The sequence below is a fragment of the Anomaloglossus baeobatrachus genome, chromosome 2 (assembly GCF_048569485.1).
Source record: "Anomaloglossus baeobatrachus isolate aAnoBae1 chromosome 2, aAnoBae1.hap1, whole genome shotgun sequence".
In the NCBI taxonomy this organism is placed as follows: Eukaryota; Metazoa; Chordata; class Amphibia; order Anura; family Aromobatidae; genus Anomaloglossus; species Anomaloglossus baeobatrachus.
In genome coordinates, this window is record NC_134354.1 from 213,665,023 (window position 1) to 213,689,939 (window position 24,917).

General features: G+C 55.9%; 1 protein-coding gene across 1 annotated transcript in view; it reads right to left on the reverse strand.

The window, feature by feature from the left end:
- The window catches only part of RSBN1 (round spermatid basic protein 1), a 65,577-nt gene extending 42,509 nt beyond the window's left edge, over positions 1-23,068 (reverse strand). The window contains exon 1 of the mRNA XM_075335600.1: positions 22,545-23,068. Coding sequence (XP_075191715.1) covers positions 22,545-22,974 — 430 coding nt within the window. The 5' untranslated portion in view covers positions 22,975-23,068. The remainder of the gene's footprint in view (positions 1-22,544) is intronic.
- Positions 23,069-24,917: the final 1,849 nt, after the last annotated feature.

A 24,917-nucleotide genomic window follows, 5' to 3' on the forward strand; every position in this document is an offset into this window, starting at 1 on the left:
GCCCACCCACCCATCCCACTCATCCATCCATCCATCCATCCAGCCAGCCCACTCATCCATCCATCCAGCCAGCCAGCCCACTCATCCATCCATCCAGCCAGCCAGCCCACTCATCCATCCATCCAGCCAGCCAGCCCACTCGTCCATCCATCCAGCCCACCCACCCATCCCACTCATCCATCCAACCCACCAACCCATCCAGCCAGCCCACCCAATCCATCCCACCCACTCATCCATCCCACCCACTCATCCATCCCACCCATCCAGCCAGCCCACTCATCCAGCCAGCCAGAAAGCCAGCCCACTCATCCATCCAGCCAGAAAGCCAGCCCACTCATCCATCCAGCCAGAAAGCCAGCCCACTCATCCATCCAGCCAGAAAGCCAGCCCACTCATCCAGCCAGAAAGCCAGCCCACTCATCCATCCAGCCAGAAAGCCAGCCCACTCATCCAGCCAGCCAGAAAGCCAGCCCACTCATCCAGCCAGCCAGAAAGCCAGCCCGCCCACTTATCCATCCATCCAGCCAGCCCACTCATCCAGCCAGCCAGCGAGCCCGCCCACTCATCCATCCATCCATCCAGCCCGCCCACTCATCCATCCATCCAGCCAGCCCACTCATCCAACCAGCCCACCTACTCGTCCATCAATCCAGCCCACCCACCCAATCCAGCCAGCCAGCCCACTCATCCAGCCAGTCCATCCAGCCCACCCACTCATCCATCCCATCCAGCCCACCCACCCAATCCAGCCAGCCCACTCATCCATCTCTCCCACTCATCCATCCATCCAGCCCGCCCACTCATCCATCCAGCCAGCCAGCCCACTCATCCATCCATCCATCCATCCAGCCAGCCAGCCCACTCATCCATCCATCCAGCCAGCCAGCCCACTCATCCATCCATCCAGCCAGCCAGCCCACTCATTCATCCATCCAGCCAGCCAGCCCACTCATCCATCCATCCAGCCAGCCAGCCCACTCATCCATCCATCCAGCCAGCCCACTCATCCATCCATCCAGCCAGCCCACTCATCCATCCATCCAGCCAGCCAGCCCACTCATCCATCCATCCAGCCAGCCCACTCATCCATCCAGCCAGCCAGCCCACTCATCCATCCAGCCAGCCAGCCCACTCATCCATCCAGCCAGCCAGCCCACTCATCCATCCAGCCAGCCAGCCAGCCCACTCATCCATCCAGCCAGCCAGCCCACTCATCCATCCAGCCAGCCAGCCCACTCATCCATCCAGTCAGCCAGCCCACTCATCCATCCAGCCAGCCAGCCCACTCATCCATCCAGCCAGCCAGCCCACTCATCCATCCAGCCAGCCAGCCCACTCATCCATCCATCCAGCCAGCCCACTCATCCATCCATCCAGCCAGCCCACTCATCCATCCATCCAGCCAGCCCACTCATCCATCCAGCCAGCCAGCCCACTCATCCATCCAGCCAGCCAGCCCACTCATCCATCCATCCATCCAGCCCACTCATCCATCCATCCAGCCAGCCCACTCATCCATCCATCCATCCAGCCAGCCCACTCATCCATCCATCCATCCAGCCAGCCCACTCATCCATCCATCCATCCAGCCAGCCCACTCATCCATCCATCCATCCAGCCAGCCCACTCATCCATCCATCCAGCCAGCCCACTCATCCATCCATCCAGCCAGCCCACTCATCCATCCATCCAGCCAGCCCACTCATCCATCCATCCAGCCAGCCCACTCATCCATCCATCCAGCCAGCCCACTCATCCATCCATCCAGCCAGCCCACTCATCCATCCATCCAGCCAGCCCACTCGTCCACTCATCCAGCCAGCCAGCCCGCCCACTCATCCATCCATCCATCCATCCCGCCCACTCATCCATCCATCCATCCATCCCGCCCACTCATCCATCCATCCCGCCCACTCATCCATCCATCCCGCCCACTCATCCATCCATCCCGCCCACTCATCCATCCATCCATCCATCCCACTCATCCATCCATCCCGCCCACTCATCCACTCATCCATCCATTCAGCCCGCCCACTCATCCATCCAGCCAGCCCGCCCACTCATCCATCCAGCCATCCATCCAGCCCGCCCACTCATCCATCCATCCATCCCGCCCACTCATCCATCCATCCATCCCGCCCACTCATCCATCCATCCATCCAGCCCACTCATCCATCCAGCCAGCCCGCCCACTCATCCATCCAGCCAGCCCGCCCACTCATCCATCCAGCCAGCCCGCCCACTCATCCATCCAGCCAGCCCGCCCACTCATCCATCCAGCCAGCCCGCCCACTCATCCATCCAGCCAGCCCGCCCACTCATCCATCCAGCCAGCCCGCCCACTCATCCATCCAGCCAGCCCGCCCACTCATCCATCCAGCCAGCCCGCCCACTCATCCATCCAGCCAGCCCGCCCACTCATCCATCCAGCCAGCCCGCCCACTCATCCATCCAGCCAGCCCGCCCACTCATCCATCCAGCCAGCCCGCCCACTCATCCATCCAGCCAGCCCGCCCACTCATCCATCCAACCAGCCCGCCCACTCATCCATCCAGCCAGCCCGCCCACTCATCCATCCATCCAGCCAGCCCACTCATCCATCCATCCATCCCGCCCACTCATCCATCCAGCCAGCCCGCCCACTCATCCATCCATCCAGCCAGCCCACTCATCCATCCATCCAGCCAGCCAGCCCACTCATCCATCCATCCAGCCCACTCATCCATCCATCCAGCCAGCCCACTCATCCATCCATCCAGCCAGCCCACTCATCCATCCATCCATCCAGCCAGCCCGCCCACTCATCCATCCAGCCAGCCCGCCCACTCATCCATCCATCCATCCCACTCATCCATCCATCCCGCCCACTCATCCATCCATTCAGCCCGCCCACTCATCCATCCAGCCAGCCCGCCCACTCATCCATCCAGCCATCCATCCAGCCCGCCCACTCATCCATCCATCCATCCCGCCCACTCATCCATCCATCCATCCCGCCCACTCATCCATCCATCCAGCCAGCCCGCCCACTCATCCATCCAGCCAGCCCGCCCACTCATCCATCCAGCCAGCCCGCCCACTCATCCATCCAGCCAGCCCGCCCACTCATCCATCCAGCCAGCCCGCCCACTCATCCATCCAGCCAGCCCGCCCACTCATCCATCCAGCCAGCCCGCCCACTCATCCATCCAGCCAGCCCGCCCACTCATCCATCCAGCCAGCCCGCCCACTCATCCATCCAGCCAGCCCGCCCACTCATCCATCCAGCCAGCCCGCCCACTCATCCATCCAGCCAGCCCGCCCACTCATCCATCCAGCCAGCCCGCCCACTCATCCATCCAGCCAGCCCACTCATCCATCCAGCCAGCCCGCCCACTCATCCATCCAGCCAGCCCGCCCACTCATCCATCCAGCCAGCCCGCCCACTCATCCATCCAGCCAGCCCGCCCACTCATCCATCCAGCCAGCCAGCCCACTCATCCATCCAGCCAGCCCGCCCACTCATCCATCCAGCCAGCCCGCCCACTCATCCATCCAGCCAGCCCGCCCACTCATCCATCCAGCCAGCCCGCCCACTCATCCATCCAGCCAGCCCGCCCACTCATCCATCCAGCCAGCCCGCCCACTCATCCATCCATCCATCCATCCCGCCCACTCATCCATCCATCCATCCATCCCGCCCACTCATCCATCCATCCATCCATCCCGCCCACTCATCCATCCATCCATCCAGCCCGCCCACTCATCCATCCAGCCCGCCCACTCATCCATCCAGCCCGCCCACTCATCCATCCAGCCCGCCCACTCATCCATCCAGCCCGCCCACTCATCCATCCAGCCCGCCCACTCATCCATCCAGCCCGCCCACTCATCCATCCAGCCCGCCCACTCATCCATCCAGCCCGCCCACTCATCCAGCCCGCCCATCCAGCCCGCCCACTCATCCATCCATCCAGCCCACTCATCCATCCCACCCACTCATCCATCCCACCCACTCATCCATCCCACCCATCCAGCCAGCCCACCCATCCAGCCAGCCCACTCGTCCATCCATCCATCCCGCCCACTCATCCATCCATCCATCCCGCCCACTCATCCATCCATCCATCCCGCCCACTCATCCATCCATCCATCCATCCATCCCGCCCACTCATCCATCCATCCATTCAGCCCGCCCACTCATCCATCCATCCAGCCAGCCCGCCCACTCATCCATCCAGCCAGCCCGCCCACTCATCCATCCAGCCAGCCCGCCCACTCATCCATCCAGCCAGCCCGCCCACTCATCCATCCAGCCAGCCCGCCCACTCATCCATCCAGCCAGCCCGCCCACTCATCCATCCAGCCAGCCCGCCCACTCATCCATCCAGCCAGCCCGCCCACTCATCCATCCAGCCAGCCCGCCCACTCATCCATCCAGCCAGCCCGCCCACTCATCCATCCAGCCAGCCCGCCCACTCATCCATCCATCCAGCCAGCCCGCCCACTCATCCATCCAGCCAGCCCGCCCACTCATCCATCCAGCCAGCCAGCCCGCCCACTCATCCATCCATCCAGCCAGCCCGCCCACTCATCCATCCAGCCAGCCCGCCCACTCATCCATCCATCCATCCAGCCAGCCCGCCCACTCATCCATCCAGCCAGCCCGCCCACTCATCCATCCAGCCAGCCCGCCCACTCATCCATCCAGCCAGCCCGCCCACTCATCCATCCAGCCAGCCCGCCCACTCATCCATCCAGCCAGCCAGCCCACTCATCCATCCATCCATCCATCCCGCCCACTCATCCATCCATCCATCCCGCCCACTCATCCATCCATCCATCCATCCATCCATCCCGCCCACGCATCCATCCATCCATCCATCCCGCCCACTCATCCAGCCCACCCATCCAGCCCGCCCACTCATCCATCCATCCAGCCCACTCATCCATCCCACCCACTCGTCCATCCATCCATCCCACTCATCCATCCATCCCGCCCACTCATCCATCCATCCCGCCCACTCATCCATCCATCCATCCCGCCCACTCATCCATCCATCCATCCATCCCGCCCACTCATCCATCCATCCATCCATCCCGCCCACTCATCCATCCATCCATCCATCCCGCCCACTCATCCATCCCGCCCACTCATCCATCCATCCATCCATCCATCCCGCCCACTCATCCATCCATCCATCCATCCATCCCGCCCACTCATCCATCCATCCATCCATCCATCCCGCCCACTCATCCATCCATCCATCCCGCCCACTCATCCATCCATCCATCCCGCCCACTCATCCATCCATCCATCCCGCCCACTCATCCATCCATCCATCCCGCCCACTCATCCATCCATCCATCCCGCCCACTCATCCATCCATCCATCCCGCCCACTCATCCATCCATCCATCCCGCCCACTCATCCATCCATCCAGCCAGCCCGCCCACTCATCCATCCAGCCAGCCCGCCCACTCATCCAGCCAGCCAGCCCGCCCACTCATCCAGCCAGCCAGCCCGCCCACTCATCCAGCCAGCCAGCCCGCCCACTCATCCAGCCAGCCAGCCCGCCCACTCATCCAGCCAGCCAGCCCGCCCACTCATCCAGCCAGCCAGCCCGCCCACTCATCCAGCCAGCCAGCCCGCCCACTCATCCAGCCAGCCAGCCCGCCCACTCATCCATCCAGCCAGCCCGCCCACTCATCCATCCAGCCAGCCCGCCCACTCATCCATCCAGCCAGCCCGCCCACTCATCCATCCAGCCAGCCCGCCCACTCATCCATCCAGCCAGCCCGCCCACTCATCCATCCAGCCAGCCCGCCCACTCATCCATCCAGCCAGCCCGCCCACTCATCCATCCAGCCAGCCATCCAGCCCGCCCACTCATCCATCCAGCCAGCCCGCCCACTCATCCATCCATCCATCCATCCATCCATCCCGCCCACTCATCCAGCCCACCCATCCAGCCCGCCCACTCATCCATCCATCCAGCCCACTCATCCATCCCGCCCACTCACTCATCCATCCATCCATCCATCCCGCCCACTCATCCATCCATCCATCCAGCCAGCCCGCCCACTCATCCATCCATCCATCCAGCCCGCCCGCCCACTCATCCATCCAGCCAGCCCGCCCACTCATCCATCCAGCCAGCCCACTCATCCATCCAGCCAGCCAGCCCACTCATCCATCCAGCCAGCCAGCCCACTCATCCATCCATCCAGCCAGCCCACTCATCCATCCATCCAGCCATCCCGCCCACTCATCCATCCATCCCGCCCACTCATCCATCCATCCATCCATCCCGCCCACTCATCCAGCCCACCCATCCAGCCCGCCCACTCATCCATCCATCCAGCCCACTCATCCATCCCACCCACTCATCCATCCCACCCATCCAGCCAGCCCACCCATCCAGCCAGCCCACTCGTCCATCCATCCATCCCGCCCACTCATCCATCCATCCATCCCGCCCACTCATCCATCCATCCATCCCGCCCACTCATCCATCCATCCATCCCGCCCACTCATCCATCCATCCATCCAGCCAGCCCGCCCACTCATCCATCCATCCATCCATCCAGCCAGCCCGCCCACTCATCCATCCAGCCAGCCCGCCCACTCATCCATCCAGCCAGCCCGCCCACTCATCCATCCAGCCAGCCCGCCCACTCATCCATCCAGCCAGCCCGCCCACTCATCCATCCAGCCAGCCCGCCCACTCATCCATCCAGCCAGCCCGCCCACTCATCCAGCCAGCCCGCCCACTCATCCATCCAGCCAGCCCGCCCACTCATCCATCCAGCCAGCCCGCCCACTCATCCATCCAGCCAGCCCGCCCACTCATCCATCCAGCCAGCCCGCCCACTCATCCATCCAGCCAGCCCGCCCACTCATCCATCCAGCCAGCCATCCAGCCCGCCCACTCATCCATCCATCCAGCCCGCCCACTCATCCATCCATCCAGCCCACTCATCCAGCCCGCCCACTCATCCATCCATCCAGCCCACTCATCCAGCCCGCCCACTCATCCATCCATCCATCCATCCCGCCCACTCATCCATCCATCCCGCCCACTCATCCATCCATCCATCCATCCATCCCGCCCACTCATCCATCCATCCATCCCGCCCACTCATCCATCCATCCCGCCCACTCATCCATCCATCCATCCATCCCGCCCACTCATCCATCCATCCATCCATCCAGCCCGCCCACTCATCCATCCATCCATCCATTCAGCCCGCCCACTCATCCATCCATCCATCCAGCCCGCCCACTCATCCATCCATCCATCCAGCCCACTCATCCATCCAGCCAGCCCGCCCACTCATCCATCCATCCATCCAGCCCACTCATCCATCCAGCCAGCCCGCCCACTCATCCATCCAGCCAGCCCGCCCACTCATCCATCCAGCCAGCCCGCCCACTCATCCATCCAGCCAGCCCGCCCACTCATCCATCCAGCCAGCCCGCCCACTCATCCATCCAGCCAGCCATCCAGCCCGCCCACTCATCCATCCAGCCAGCCCGCCCACTCATCCATCCATCCATCCATCCATCCCGCCCACTCATCCAGCCCACCCATCCAGCCCGCCCACTCATCCATCCATCCAGCCCACTCATCCATCCCGCCCACTCACTCATCCATCCATCCATCCATCCATCCCGCCCACTCATCCATCCATCCATCCAGCCAGCCCGCCCACTCATCCATCCATCCATCCAGCCAGCCCGCCCACTCATCCATCCATCCATCCAGCCAGCCCGCCCACTCATCCATCCAGCCAGCCCGCCCACTCATCCATCCATCCAGCCAGCCCACTCATCCATCCATCCAGCCAGCCCACTCATCCATCCATCCAGCCAGCCCACTCATCCATCCATCCATCCCGCCCACTCATCCATCCATCCATCCATCCATCCCGCCCACTCATCCATCCATCCCGCCCACTCATCCATCCATCCATCCATCCCGCCCACTCATCCAGCCCACCCATCCAGCCCGCCCACTCATCCATCCATCCAGCCCACTCATCCATCCCACCCACTCATCCATCCCACCCACTCATCCATCCCACCCACTCATCCATCCCACCCACCCAGCCAGCCCACCCATCCAGCCAGCCCACCCATCCATCCATCCATCCCGCCCACTCATCCATCCATCCATCCCGCCCACTCATCCATCCATCCATCCCGCCCACTCATCCATCCATCCATCCATCCCGCCCACTCATCCATCCATCCAGCCAGCCCGCCCACGCATCCATCCAGCCAGCCCGCCCACTCATCCATCCAGCCAGCCCGCCCACTCATCCATCCAGCCAGCCCGCCCACTCATCCATCCAGCCAGCCCGCCCACTCATCCATCCAGCCAGCCCGCCCACTCATCCATCCAGCCAGCCCGCCCACTCATCCATCCAGCCAGCCATCCAGCCCACCCACTCATCCATCCAGCCCGCCCACTCATCCATCCATCCAGCCCACTCATCCAGCCCGCCCACTCATCCATCCATCCAGCCCACTCATCCAGCCCGCCCACTCATCCATCCATCCATCCATCCATCCATCCCGCCCACTCATCCATCCATCCCGCCCACTCATCCATCCATCCATCCATCCATCCCGCCCACTCATCCATCCATCCATCCATCCCGCCCACTCATCCATCCATCCATCCATCCCGCCCACTCATCCATCCATCCATCCATCCCGCCCACTCATCCATCCATCCATCCCGCCCACTCATCCATCCATCCATCCAGCCCGCCCACTCATCCATCCATTCAGCCCGCCCACTCATCCATCCATCCAGCCCGCCCACTCATCCATCCATCCATCCAGCCCGCCCACTCATCCATCCATCCATCCACTCATCCATCCATCCATCCATCCATCCAGCCCGCCCACTCATCCATCCATCCATCCATCCAGCCCGCCCACTCATCCATCCAGCCCGCCCACTCATCCACTCATCCATCCATCCAGCCCGCCCACTCATCCATCCATCCATCCATCCAGCCCGCCCACTCATCCATCCATCCATCCAGCCCGCCCACTCATCCATCCATCCATCCAGCCAGCCCTCCCACTAACTCAGCCAGCCAGCCCTCCCACTAACTCAGCCAGCCCTCCCACTAACTCAGCCAGCCAGCCCTCCCACTAACTCAGCCAGCCAGCCCTCCCACTAACTCAGCCAGCCAGCCCTCCCACTAACTCAGCCAGCCCTCCCACTAACTCAGCCAGCCCTCCCACTAACTCAGCCAGCCCTCCCACTAACTCAGCCAGCCCTCCCACTAACTCAGCCAGCCCTCCCACTAACTCAGCCAGCCCTCCCACTAACTCAGCCAGCCCTCCCACTAACTCAGCCAGCCCTCCCACTAACTCAGCCAGCCCTCCCACTAACTCAGCCAGCCCTCCCACTAACTCAGCCAGCCCTCCCACTAACTCAGCCAGCCCTCCCACTAACTCAGCCAGCCCTCCCACTAACTCAGCCAGCCCTCCCACTAACTCAGCCAGCCCTCCCACTAACTCAGCCAGCCCTCCCACTAACACAGCCAGCCCTCCCACTAACACAGCCAGCCCTCCCACTAACTCAGCCAGCCAGCCAGCCCTCCCACTAACTCAGCCAGCCAGCCAGCCCTCCCACTAACTCAGCCAGCCAGCCAGCCCTCCCACTAACTCAGCCAGCCAGCCAGCCCTCCCACTAACTCAGCCAGCCAGCCAGCCCTCCCACTAACTCAGCCAGCCAGCCAGCCCTCCCACTAACTCAGCCAGCCAGCCAGCCCTCCCACTAACTCAGCCAGCCAGCCAGCCCTCCCACTAACTCAGCCAGCCAGCCAGCCCTCCCACTAACTCAGCCAGCCAGCCAGCCCTCCCACTAACTCAGCCAGCCAGCCAGCCCTCCCACTAACTCAGCCAGCCAGCCAGCCCTCCCACTAACTCAGCCAGCCAGCCAGCCCTCCCACTAACTCAGCCAGCCAGCCAGCCCTCCCACTAACTCAGCCAGCCAGCCAGCCCTCCCACTAACTCAGCCAGCCAGCCAGCCAGCCCTCCCACTAACTCAGCCAGCCAGCCAGCCAGCCCTCCCACTAACTCAGCCAGCCAGCCAGCCCTCCCACTAACTCAGCCAGCCAGCCAGCCAGCCCTCCCACTAACTCAGCCAGCCAGCCAGCCCTCCCACTAACTCAGCCAGCCAGCCAGCCCTCCCACTAACTCAGCCAGCCAGCCAGCCCTCCCACTAACTCAGCCAGCCAGCCAGCCCTCCCACTAACTCAGCCAGCCAGCCAGCCCTCCCACTAACTCAGCCAGCCAGCCAGCCCTCCCACTAACTCAGCCAGCCAGCCAGCCAGCCCTCCCACTAACTCAGCCAGCCAGCCAGCCCTCCCACTAACTCAGCCAGCCAGCCAGCCCTCCCACTAACTCAGCCAGCCAGCCAGCCCTCCCACTAACTCAGCCAGCCAGCCAGCCCTCCCACTAACTCAGCCAGCCAGCCAGCCCTCCCACTAACTCAGCCAGCCAGCCAGCCCTCCCACTAACTCAGCCAGCCAGCCAGCCCTCCCACTAACTCAGCCAGCCAGCCAGCCCTCCCACTAACTCAGCCAGCCAGCCAGCCCTCCCACTAACTCAGCCAGCCAGCCAGCCCTCCCATTTATTGTTTCGATAGAGAGATATCTACAGCATATCTATCTATGTAGCTGAATAATCTGCTTCTGGCTTCCTGCCTTTGGACAACGAATTCAGGAGTTCAAGTCCCGGTAACCCAGAGCAGATGAGAATTTAATTTATGCACTAAACTGAGTTAATTTATTCACTGCTCTGAGGGGAGGAGCCGGGACAAGAGCTCTGAACAGCGGGACCATGGGAGGGAGCCCTCAAAAAGGGACAGTCATGCAGAATCCGGGACGGTTAGGGGGTATGCTTTTGGTGGTGGTGGAGTTACAGTGTAGCCAGTCATGTCTAATACAAAACTGCCCTACACTCTCAACAGTACAGGGACAAGCCCCTACAGCTTGAACAACATTAGTCCAGTCATTATGCCCCTTCATGAACAACACAGGCCTAATTTCATCTTCATGGGCGACAATGTTCCAGCTCATATTACATTGCATAATTAGGGAACAGCTGCTGGAAACTAGGGTACCTCAAATGGAGTGGCTTGCACTTTCTCCATTCCTAAATCCTATAGAATCAGCTGAGTTTCCATGTCGAGGCTCGTAACTCTGTATCCCACAACCTCAATGACTTGCGGGCTGTCCAAGGTTGCATGCTTCCACTTAAATGCCCTACTTCCATGATAAAATATCACTGCACGGTGAACTTTTCACATGTTCCTTAAATTTTACCTGAACACTAAATATCCGCAACCTTTTGTGATTAGTGTATATTATATGTACATATAGTAAAAAAATACACATTTGGTATTGCCATTTCTGTAAAAATCCAAGCTATAAAAATTAGAAATTAAATTCCTGTAGTAAGAAAAACTTTTTTTTTCCCTCAAAGGCTAAAATGCCAGGATTGCAATAGTTTGTTAGTTTTTTTTTCTGGTCAACGCACCTTCCTACAAAAACGAATCAAAGCATTGCATATATTAAACATGGCATCACGTCAGACACATCCCGGAAAAATATAAGGCTATGTGCGCACTAGTGCGTTTTACCCGCGGATTTACCAGCGGATTTGCCGCAGAAATTTCTTGAGAAATGTCTGCAATCTTTGTGCAGACATTTCCCAGCAAATCCTATGGTTAAAACAAAAAAAAAAAAAAAAAAAAAAAAAAAAAAAAAAAAAAAAAAATAGCTGTGCGCACTGGTGCGGATTTTTCTCAAGAAATTTCCTTGAGAAGAATTTCTCGAGAAACTTTCTTGAGAAAATGAACATGTCCATTATTTCCGCAGGTACCCTGCGGATTTCGGCAGTACAGCCTGCAAAAATCCGCAGGGAACCACCCGCGGGAAAATCGCGGCTATTCCGCGGCTAATCCGCATGCGGATTTGGTGCAGATTTTTTCCGGAGGTCCGGAAATCTTTCACTCCCAGAAGTTTCTCAAGAAATTTTCTTGAGAAAATTCTCATTTCTAGTGCGCACATAGCCTAAGGCTGGACTAGAAGTGTAATGTACATGAATATTTGATAGCAGAGTATACTTTTCCACAGCGGTTCCTAGTGATTGTAATTAGCACAGGGATTGCTGGTGTATTTATAACTAGAGGGAAATTCCAGCACGACTCCCATTACGATGGAGGAACATGTCAGACATCCTAATGTACAATATCCGTGTGAGGAAATGTGTGAACGAGTACACCACAACTGCATTTTATAGATGGAGGATGGCTACTAGCCAGATTCAGAGGTCATTCAGCACAGACTGGAATTCCTCTGCAGGACAGAAAGCGTCTGGTTACCTCACGTAGCGGCCATAGTCAATACACAGGCCTCCATGCCTCGCTCCAGCTACAGGAAGACTCATTATATACAGTACATTCCTCAGAGAACACCACAGCCGTACAATTCAGGCGCCTCACATGTCAGGAAACATACCGAGGCTCTGAGAGAGACTGGTCAGCCCTGTTTACACCCTACCGCAGCTGCACGGAGTTGTAACGGACGCCATCGAAAAACAAAAAAGGGACATTCCCCAACAATGAAGGTTATTCATTCAGGGCGTGCGCCACCTTTTACAGGTTACTTTCACTTTTGAAGTAAAGAGTAATGATCTTTATATATCAAAACCTGTACGTTCACAACTTTATGAGCAGATCAATTGTGACGAGCCACGAGACGCACATAGGTCGAAAGTCTTTGGGACCATTCAACAACCCAAACGTCATCCCTGTTATATCCACTATATAAAAAGACCCCAAATTAGGCCATGTTCACACCTTGCATTTTTTTTTTCCCTGCTGCAAAACCTGCTTTCTTGGCAGTGAAAAAAGCTGCTTCTAATAAACAGGTTCTGCTGCAGTTTTTGGAGTGTCATTTGTCTACCGTACATGTTTGATACAGTTAGGCTGTGCGCACTAGGCGTTTTTGCATGTTTTTCAAGTGCGTTTTTGTTTAGAAAACTGCATATTGGTGAAGCAAAGTCTATGAGTTTTCATTTTTGCTGTCTGCACACAGCGTTTTTTTAAGCTGCGTTTTTGTGGTGTCAATTATTCCTGCGTTTTTCATCCATTGAGTTCAATGAGATGTTCAAAAACACAATGAAAAACGCAAATTGCAAATATAGCTGCGTTTCTATGACTAAAAATGCAGCTGTAAATGAAAGGTGTGGGTAATACAGTGACAAGTACAGGAAGAGGATTCCTTCTGTTGGTAAACACAGAAGCGTGAATCCTCCCGGTACCGTCACCGCTGCGTCCACCTCCAGTCCTGTGCCATGTCCGCTCTCGTCCTGCGCCCACGGCCAGGCGGGAGGTGGAGGCAGCTGCGAAATCAAAGGTGAACGGGGGCTTCCCTATATTTTTGGTTCCCAGACAAGTACAAATAAGCAGCTGGGGGTTGGGGGCAGCTGTACCTGGCTAGCATACAAAAAATAACTCCTGCATACAGTCCTGGATGGAGGATGCTGAGCCTTGTAGTTCTGCAGCTGCTGTCTGCTCTCCTGCATACACTGGTGGAGAATGAAGGAGAACAGATTGAAGCAGGAAATGACAGATCTTTCCCCCCCCCCCTTCACCAATCTTTAATGGCATTGTTCACTGAAGAAAAAAAACCAAAAAACGCATAAAAACACAGTGAACAAAAACGCAGCAAAACGCAGCCAAAAACGCACCAAATTGCGGTAAAAACGCATGCTTTTATGATGAGATTTGCATTTATGTGCGGTTTTTTTAGCAGCTAGAAAAGCAGCGTTTTTGATGCCACAAAAAAAAAAAAAAAAAAGCCTAGTGCGCACATACCTTTAGGGTCATTCACCACAAAGCAGCTGCATTTTTGCACTCATTGCTTTAAATGGTGAAAAAACAAAAAAAAAAAAAAAAAAACAGCAAACCCCTGAAAGAATAGAAATGCTGCTCCTCTCAAGAACGCAGTAGATTTTCATTTCAGTCAGGAAAAAAAACAAAAACAAAAAAACACAAAAAAGCAATTGTGTGCACATGAGATTTCTGGAGTCTCATAGGTTTTGCTGGTACTGTGAAAGGCAGCTTTTAAAAGGGAACCTGTCAGGTCCCCTATGCGTTCTAACCTACAAGCGGTGTTGTAATATTTATAAAAAAAAAAACGTTTTATATCTTATGTGTTCCCTATGTAAATAAGCAGAGGGTCTAGCCCCGTGGGCGTATGCATGCTTTCCGTGGTATCACGCCTCTGTGGGAGGGATACCAGGGATTTACACGAGCGATAGTCACAGTCAGCTCCTGGAGATCTCGCGTGTGTGCGCTTGCCATTCCCGCAGCCTTGTTATCCGGGTGCTTGATTCTCGGCTTCTGATGCGCACTGGGCATGGTCAGAACTGCAGGAGTCTTCTGAGTATCACAGTGTGCATCTGAAGACGAAAAGCAAGCACCCGGATAACAAGGCTGTGGGAATGGTAAGTGCGCACGCGCAGAATCTCAGGGAGCGGACGGTGACGTCATTCATGTAAATCCATGGTAACATGGCCACAGAGGCGGGATACCTTTGAAACCATGCGAACGCCCACGGGGCGATACAACGCCCAGGGGACTAGACCCTTTGATCATTTCCATAGGGAACATGTAAGTAATAAAACTTTTTTTATACATTCATATTACAAAAACTTTCGTCCGGCTAGATGCAAAAGTACCTTAGATGCTGATAGGTCGGAGCTACACAAGGGACTACTGCGATCCTCGCATGACACTCGGCTCACGCTGGCAGCACAGCAGGAGCCAAGTGTCATGCGAGTGTCACTGCGACCTAGGTCAGATTGTGCGATCGGACCACGGCTGCGGGGGCGGGCTGGCTCTACGGAGGGGAGGGATTTATCTCCCTCATCAGTTGCCGGCTATTACCATTGTTGCCCTGCACTCGCGGTACACTGGTGTAATGCAAGTGCAATGCGATTTTTTTCTCGACCCATAGACTTGAATGGGTGCGAGAAAAATAAAGATCGCATTACACCCGCAGCATGCTGAGATTGTTTTCTTGGTCAGATTATGGCTGAGAAAATAATCACTCATGGGTGCTGACACAATGGCTAATATTGGTCCGAGTGGAATGCAATTTTTTATCCCATTCCACGTGCTCCGAGTTTTATGCTGCATCTCTTAGGCCTCACCCTGATTCTAGGTTAGAACGCATATGAGACCTGACAGGTTCTTTTTAATTTACATAAAATTCATAAAAAAAAAAAAAAAAAAAAAAACACACAACACCTTGCAGCAAAAACGCAACATGTGAACATAGCCTTACACATGTACACTCCACAAGTAGTATTGTGTCAGGAGGCTTCATTCCAACATGTCTTTTTTTCTTCTTCTTGCACACACAAAAAAAAAAATAAATAAAATCAGTGAGGTTAGTTTCCGGTAGTTTTGTTTCTTTTTTTTTTTTTGCAGTGTCCATTTTAATAACAGTTTAAGGCTTTGTGCACACGTTGCGTAATTGCATGCGTTTAGCAACTGCAGCGTAAATGCATACATCCTGCGTCCCCAGCACAATCTATGTAGATTGTGCATAATCCGTGCGCACAATGCCTTTATGAACACAGCGATTTGGATGCTATATTTTTTACCCGAATCCGTATGTTCAAAAATGCAGCGTGTCAATTCTTTTGTGCGTTCTGGATGCAGCTCCCATTCTGTCTATGGGAGAGGCAGCATCCCGAGTGCATGAAATTGGCATGTAATCTGCTGAAACACTGCATCCATGAAGCAGAGTTTCTGCAGTGATTTGAAGCGCACATGTGCTGTCAAATCGTTGCAGAATATTAAGCATGTACATGCGCACAAGCCCTTACTCTCTGAGATATTAGATAGATATTAGATAGATATTAGATATTAGATAGATATTAGATATTAGATAGATATTAGATAGATATTAGATAGATATATCTATCTAATATCTATCTAATATCTATCTACACACACAGAATCTGAGAGGCACAAACGTACCACAACATTTTTTAACGGGACACACTAGGCAACATGTCAGACAATGGTCTTTATAATTTGGGGCAAAGTCCCCAAAATAAATAAATGTGGCACAAAGAGTGACAGTTTTGGGGAGTAAAACGCCCCAGAATATGGGTAAAATAGATCACTGCTGCTATATGAACTGCTCCAGTATTTACTGCCACAACTGTTTGCCCCTTGCCATATGGATAGTTCTGCTTCACGACACTTTTCTTTACTACTCCATTCTACGTCCTGTTGTGTATAAATATGTGACTCTTCTGATTTTGTGTTATACTGAGCCTAATGAAGAGACCTGAGTAGTCTAGAAAGCTTGCTATTATTACCATCTTTTTAGTTAGCCATTAAAAGGTATCAACTACTGAGGACTTCAGTTCTTTTAAATAAAACTTTACCAGAATCCGGGATCATTTTGCTTAGGAAATGAATCCAGGTTATGATCCGTGAAGGCCGTTGTGATCACTGATCTGGTTCTACCTCCACCTGCAAGGCCTCATGTACACTGAGTATGTGGTGCATTTTTTACCTCAGTATTTCAAAGTCAAAATCAGGAGCGGAACATTCAGAGGAAAAGTATAATAGAAACACGTCACCACTTCTGTATATTTTACCCACTCCTGGTTTAGGCTACAAAAACTGAGGTAAAAATCTCACTAAATACTCAGTGTGCACAGTCCCTAAGGGCGAGCCTCCCAGGATGGATTCTACGCCGATAACTCCCAGGTGCAGAACACAAAGTCTTGTCTACACGCTGAAGAGATCCGCGGTATAACTGACCTGCAGTGTCAAATGTTAATGAGCAGTATGTCAATTTATACCATGGATTTTCTCTGCAGATTTCACCCGCTGCAATGTAACAGGGACATGTGCAGCATTGCCAATGTGATAACCTGTGACACACCGCAGCCATGCAGGTCTGCTTCAGTACTTGGCTACAAGGTCAGCCTGAGGGGCTATCAGGAGAGAAACCACCAAGCTGGGAAAAAGATGAACGGACTACAACAGGGTGGCTTTACCGGAATACTGTTCCCACAACAGAAAAGGAGCTTCTCCTGCTGCTGCCCATATTTCTTGTAAGAATCACCACCACTGTATGCAAGATTGGGGAAAACAGGGAGACTGCTGCTTAAGGGAACCTGTCATCAGAAAATTAGCTATAAAGCTAAAAGTTCCCCCCTCTGCAGCTCCTGGGCTGCATTCTAGGAAGCTTCCTATAGATTTTGTGTCACCTTTTATCCCAAAATAAACACTTTATAAACTGGTACCTTTTCGTATGTAAATTTCTTAATTTTCCATGTGGGCGGGCTGTCTGATGTACGTTGCTGTTCCTCCATCATATTGACGCCGCCCCCGAACGCTGAATTTGAAAGTTCAGGACACCGCCCCTGGGTGCCCGTGGTCCAGCGCATGCGCTGTTCCACTGTAGCGGTGCCGTGCACTGTGTGCACGTGCGACCGCTGTGACGCTTTGCGCGGGCACGAGGTTATGGGCGGCGCTGTTAGTGTCATCAGTAAGTGCCGCCCATAACCTCGTGACCTCATGCTGAGCATGATGGGAAGGAGGGGACGTCCGGGCATCATTCCTCCAGCGCTTGCGCATAACGCTGGAGGAATAGGGGAAAGTGCGGTCACGAGGTTATGGGCGGCACTTACTGATGACACTAACAGCGCCGCCCATAACCTCGTGCCCGCGCAAAGCGTCACAGCGGTCGCACGTGCACACAGTGCACGGCACCGCTACAGTGGAACAGCGCATGCGCTGGACCACGGGCACCCAGGGGCGGTGTCCTGAACTTTCAAATTCAGCGTTCGGGGGCGGCGTCAATATGATGGAGGAACAGCAACGTACATCAGACAGCACGCCCACATGGAAAATTAAGAAATTTACATACGAAAAGGTACCAGTTTATAAAGTGTTTATTTTGGGATAAAAGGTGACACAAAATCTATAGGAAGCTTCCTAGAATGCAGCCCAGGAGCTGCAGAGGGGGGAACTTTTAGCTTTATAGCTAAATTTCTGATGACAGGTTCCCTTTAGTGTACACACAAGATATCAAAGGGAAAAAAAAAAAAAAAGTTTGAATTTAGTTTTTTCCCCCTCAGTAAAACAAGTAGCAGAATAATAAGAAACTTGACAGGTGATACACACTGCTCGATCCACGCGCAGTATCTATCAGGCACTCGCTGTACGATTTTAGCCATGTATGTTTGGCTCTGAAAGACTTTAGAATAAAACAATATACATAAAAAAAAAAAAAAAATAAATAAAAAAAAATTACAGAGGATTGAGGCACACAGGAGACTCAGACAGGTCCCCGACTTCTCTCTGCCCACTGCCGTTGAGTGACAGGTCTCTCCCTACATGTACAGGGGCCTCTCAGTCATGGGCAAAAGGCACGGAGCAGCCAAAGGCCCCCACCTGTCTGATGAGTCCTGTGCGGCTTTTATAGTAGGTTTATCCTGAAGTGCCGCAGTGTTACAGAGTAAAACATCCCTAGCTGAAATCATAGTCATGTCTCATGTATGAAGCATGTGGATCTGGCAGAATGAAAGTAAAGTTCCCATTAAAGAGAATGGGAGAGATGATACCTGCTCTCAGAAACACAGACAGAGGCAGTATCTAGCCAGGCCATCATGGCAGCAGGGGATGTTTTACTCCAACTCTGCAGCGCTTCAGAGGAAAAACATATATAAAGGGGTCATTCATTTCAGAAAACAAGTCACCATGTACGGCTTTAGACGAAAAATAAATTAAAAAAAAAAATATTTTCTTTATACATCTTTCCTGGGGTCTAGCGATAAGTCTGTGCTGCTCCTAATGCATGTTATGGTTTACAGCAATGACATCACGGTGACAGCACTGCAGCCAATCAGTGAGCTCAGTGGCTCTGGCCTAGGCGATGGCACAAGACGCTCAGCACTGCAGCCAATCAGGGAGCTCAGTGGCTCTGGCCATGTGACATCACTGCTGCAGCCAATAAAAGACACTGGGGGGCAGGGGTGGAGACTCTGTATATGAGCAGAAATGGGTCAGTACAGGGCAGGGCAGCTGGAAGACATGGGTTTACCAAAAAACAGGAAAACCCCTTTAACAAGTGGCCAGGTACCATACTGCATGGGTGACTACTCAAAGACATTAAGTCATGGCAGCTTCTCCCTGCCAAACCTTAAGTACTTAAGTAACCTTATATACTCCTATAAAGGGAAAGACTTGTCACTCAAGGGGATCCGGGCAGGGAGAAGACTCCAGTGGCCGGCTTCTTGAACTAGTTACCCGAACATCATGGTCCCTGGCTGCCGTCAACTGTATGGTTTTCTCTGGAAAGCCACAGTGTTTTTGAATAAAACATTCCTGGATGAAGTGCTAGAGCACGGACATGTCACCTGTGGTTCGGGCAGCATGAAGCAGCTGTCAGGGTCACTTTAAGACCAGCACACAACACTTCAGCGACACAGCCCATGAGAAGGCCACATGTCACAGGAACTCCATTCACACTGGTGTAAGATGTCAGCATCAGCTCTTATGGCCAGAAACATAACAGGTCCCTCAGGTTTCTGCTTTGTGTCTGTTTTTATACTAAACATTATTTTGCTTGTCATAATCCCCCTGGCCTTACAGACTGAATGTCACATTAATGGAGAGGATTCCTATATGTGAGCAGTATTATACCTGCACAAACACCCACTCTGGCTTTACAAAGGCAACCACAAGAATACTGAGAACCGTTCATTTCAGCCACCAACACTTGCCAAAACCTTTCCTCATCGCATCCACCCTCATTTCGCAACATACAAGTCCATCTTATTCCAAAGGATAGCAAAGAGCTAGAGGTGAAGCAGGCAAGACCCCCCGAGGTCACTACATACCCCAAGTAAAGGATCCCCACCATGTGTCATCACTGCTGCTAGCATATACAAAGCATTTCTTCTTAATGCCCACCATCACTATATGTCCCCTCACTCCCCCCCAGCACCTGCCATGCCCTGCCCTCCCCAGGTGTCCCCTCTCTCCCCCCCCCCCCCCGGCACCTGCCATGCCCTGCCCTCCCCAGGTGTCCCCTCACTCCCCCCCCCCCCGGCACCTGCCATGCCCTGCCCTCCCCAGGTGTCCCCTCACCCCCCCCCCCCCGGCACCTGCCATGCCCTGCCCTCCCCAGGTGTCCCCTCACTCCCCCTGGCACCTGCCCTGCCCTCCCCAGGTGTCCCCTCACTCCCCCTGGCACCTGCCCTGCCCTCCCCAGGTGTCCCCTCACTCCCCCTTGGCACCTGCCATGCCCTGCCCTCCCCAGGTGTCCCCTCACTCCCCCCCCCCCCGGCACCTGCCATGCCCTGCCCTCCCCAGGTGTCCCCTCACTCCCCCTGGCACCTGCCCTGCCCTCCCCAGGTGTCCCCTCACTCCCCCTGGCACCTGCCCTGCCCTCCCCAGGTGTCCCCTCACTCCCCCTTGGCACATACCATGCCCTGCCCTCCCCAGGTGTCCCCTCACTCCCCCCCCCCCCCGGCACCTGCCATGCCCTGCCCTCCCCAGGTGTCCCCTCACTCCCCCCCCCCCTTGGCACATACCATGCCCTGCCCTCCCCAGGTGTCCCCTCACTCCCCCCCCCCCGGCACCTACCATGCCCTGCCCTCCCCAGGTGTCCCCTCACTCCCCCCCCCCCCGGCACCTGCCATGCCCTGCCCTCCCCAGGTGTCCCCTCACTCCCCCCCCCCCCGGCACCTGCCATGCCCTGCCCTCCCCAGGTGTCCCCTCACTCCCCCCCGGCACCTGCCATGCCCTGCCCTCCCCAGGTGTCCCCTCACTCCCCCCCCCCCCCCGGCACCTGCCATGCCCTGCCCTCCCCAGGTGTCCCCTCACTCCCCCCCCCCCCCCGGCACCTGCCATGCCCTGCCCTCCCCAGGTGTCCCCTCACTCCCCCTGGCACCTGCCCTGCCCTCCCCAGGTGTCCCCTCACTCCCCCTGGCACCTGCCCTGCCCTCCCCAGGTGTCCCCTCACTCCCCCTTGGCACATACCATGCCCTGCCCTCCCCAGGTGTCCCCTCACTCCCCCCCCCCCGGCACCTGCCATGCCCTGCCCTCCCCAGGTGTCCCCTCACTCCCCCCCCCGGCACCTGCCATGCCCTGCCCTCCCCAGGTGTCCCCTCACTCCCCCCCCCCCGGCACCTGCCATGCCCTGCCCTCCCCAGGTGTCCCCTCACTCCCCCCCCCCCCCGGCACCTGCCATGCCCTGCCCTCCCCAGGTGTCCCCTCACTCCCCCCCCCCCGGCACCTGCCATGCCCTGCCCTCCCCAGGTGTCCCCTCACTCCCCCCCCCCCCCGGCACCTGCCATGCCCTGCCCTCCCCAGGTGTCCCCTCACTCCCCCCCCCCCCGGGCACCTGCCATGCCCTGCCCTCCCCAGGTGTCCCCTCACTCCCCCCCCCCCCCGGCACCTGCCATGCCCTGCCCTCCCCAGGTGTCCCCTCACTCCCCCCCCCCCCCGGCACCTGCCATGCCCTGCCCTCCCCAGGTGTCCCCTCACTCCCCCCCCCCCCCGGCACCTGCCATGCCCTGCCCTCCCCAGGTGTCCCCTCACTCCCCCCCCCCCCGGCACCTGCCATGCCCTGCCCTCCCCAGGTGTCCCCTCACTCCCCCTTGGCACCTGCCATGCCCTGCCCTCCCCAGGTGTCCCCTCACTCCCCCTTGGCACCTGCCCTGCCCTCCCCAGGTGTCCCCTCACTCCCCCTTGGCACCTGCCCTGCCCTCCCCAGGTGTCCCCTCACTCCCCCTTGGCACCTGCCCTGCCCTCCCCAGGTGTCCCCTCACTCCCCCTTGGCACCTGCCCTGCCCTCCCCAGGTGTCCCCTCACTCCCCCTGGCACCTGCCCTCCCCAGGTGTCCCCTCACTCCCCCTGGCACCTGCCCTCCCCAGGTGTCCCCTCACTCCCCCTGGCAGCTGCCCTGCCCTCCCCAGGTGTCCCCTCACTCCCCCTTGGCACCTGCCCTGCCCTCCCCAGGTGTCCCCTCACTCCCCCTTGGCACCTGCCCTGCCCTCCCCAGGTGTCCCCTCACTCCCCCTTGGCACCTGCCCTGCCCTCCCCAGGTGTCCCCTCACTCCCCCTTGGCACCTGCCCTGCCCTCCCCAGGTGTCCCCTCACTCCCCCTTGGCACCTGCCCTGCCCTCCCCAGGTGTCCCCTCACTCCCCCTTGGCACCTGCCCTGCCCTCCCCAGGTGTCCCCTCACTCCCCCTTGGCACCTGCCCTGCCCTCCCCAGGTGTCCCCTCACTCCCCCTTGGCACCTGCCCTGCCCTCCCCAGGTGTCCCCTCACTCCCCCTGGCACCTGCCCTCCCCAGGTGTCCCCTCACTCCCCCTTGGCACCTGCCCTGCCCTCCCCAGGTGTCCCCTCACTCCCCCTTGGCACCTGCCCTGCCCTCCCCAGGTGTCCCCTCACTCCCCCTGGCACATGGCCTGCAGTCTCACCTTTTTTGACAGATCTCAGCGGGCTGTCTCCCTCCCCATTCTCCTTCTTGATCCGGTGCTTCTTCTTCCCCTTGTCCCTAGGCCTCTCCAGCTGAGACAGGGTGAACAGGGCCTGGTTGATGGGGGGCACAGGAGGGCCAGCGCTGGGCACGGGCGGCGGCGGGGGGCGCAGGACGAGCTCCTCTTTGACATGGTGGTGGTGGTGCTTGTGATGGTGATGATGGTGGTGGTGATGGTGACAGCTGTGATGGGTGTCATTGCCCAGCTTCCTTCTCTTCGCTTCCTTCTCGGTCAGGTCCTCTCCAGCGCCTCCTTCATCTTTCTTTTTCCGCTTCTTCTCCGAGGAGGGTGAACTGTCCCTCCGCTTCTTTTTGCGCCCTACCTTGGCTTTGTCTTTTGCTTCAGCGAACGTACCTAGCTGCGCGGCCATTTCCCCTAACGACGACTTTTAAATGGCCCAACGTACAGCAAAGCGCATGAGCAGGCTGCTATGCCTTGTGGGATATGTAGTTCTATTCATCCGCCTATCAGATGAACGAGGAGGCTACAAGTGCGCATGCGTAGTGTTTCTCTGCTCACGGTAGTTGTAGTATACAGAAGAGAGAGCTGTAGTTCGTTGGAGAGGATCGTGCCTGAGCGCACGGAGGCCCTGACGTCACTGCTTTAACCCCTCTAATGCCAGTTGTTTACATCCTTCCACTGCTGCGCCTGCTGTCGTGTGTATGGCTGCACCAGCCTTGGTCGTCACTTGAACGTTCGTTTTATTCTAGAGCAGGCATGGCGGAGTGGGTGTAATTTGAGTCAAATAAAACGTTACTGGCCTGTAGAAGCCTCATAGAAGTGCAAGAACCACCGCAATTGTATGTGACGTGCCCCGCCCACTCATTATCCTAACCACGCCCCCTGTTGCTGTTCACTTTACGCGAGTAGTCTAGTGTACTTGTTCACTATGGGGAGATAAGGTATGCACACCAGTGACTATGGAAGGGGAATACATGGAATAGCAGAAACTGCTGTGTGAATACTGACATGAAAAATTCAATAGCTATGTGTAAGAATGAAATGTGAAAAATGGAATCTGCATTACTGCCATGAATATATGAATAAAGAGAAATTATGTGGATTGGCAATATATGAATATATGAATAGAGGACACACACAAGCTAGGGACCCCAACGTAGAGAAATACTTTGGCGTAGTGTTGGGGCTCTATTGCATTGATCAATTCAGTAGCTAAATTTCTCTTTATTCATATATTCATGGCAGTAATGCAGATTCCATTTTTCACATATCATCCTTACATACAGCTATTGAATTTTTCATGTCAGTATTCACACAGCAGTTTCTGCTATTCCATGTATTCCCCTTCCATAGTCACTGGTGTGCATACCTTATCTCCCCATAGTGATGTTTTTTTAGGTTTTTAACTGCATGAGAGGACACACACAAGCTAGGGACCCCAACGTAGAGAAATACTTTGGCGTAGTGTTGGGGCTCTTCTGCATTGATCAATTCAGTAGCTAAATTTCTCTTTATTCATGTATTCATGGCAGTAATGCAGGTTCCATTTTTCACATTTCATTCTAACAAATAGCTATTGAATTTTTCATGTCAGTATTCACACGGCGGTTTCTGCTATTCCATGTATTCCCCTTCCATAGTCACTGGTGTGCATACCTTATCTCCCCATAGTGATGTTTTTTAGGTTTTTGCACCCAGTTCAGACATAGAATGGTGTTCCAAACGTTATTCCTTAATGTTAGTGTACTTGTTCACACTGGAGAAGGTGGAGAAGCGCAATGTAAGACTACATCTCATTGCCCGCTGACCAATGTCAGGCAATGGGGCAGGTCAGAACTGCGAGGTTTTCCACGGCTCTAATCAGACTGAGGAAAATATTGATGCATGCAGGCAGGGGCGTACATAGAAATCATGGGGCCCCATAGCAAAAGTTTGAATGCCCCCCCCCCCCGAATTAAAAGAAAGAATACAATAAAATCTTAACATAATAAACAGCATATATGTTACTGGGGGGTCCATGCGAGTTACTGGGGGCGCATATGCACATTATGAATTAATCTTTATCCTAGCCAGGCTATACATCTACCAGTCCGGTAAGTAGACTATTACCAGGCCCAGCACCGTCTGCAGAGCACCAGTCTAGGCAGTGCTGTGCGCCTGTGCTGCTGTCTTGTGACTGTGTGAGATGCATTGAGCACCGCAGCGCCTGACTCTCGCTGAGCACCGCAGCGCCTGACGCTCGCTGAGCACCACAGCGCCTGACTCTCGCTGGGCACCGCAGCGCCTGACTCTCGCTGAGCACCGCAGCGCCTGACTCTCGCTGGGCACCGCAGCGCCTGACTCTCGCTGGGC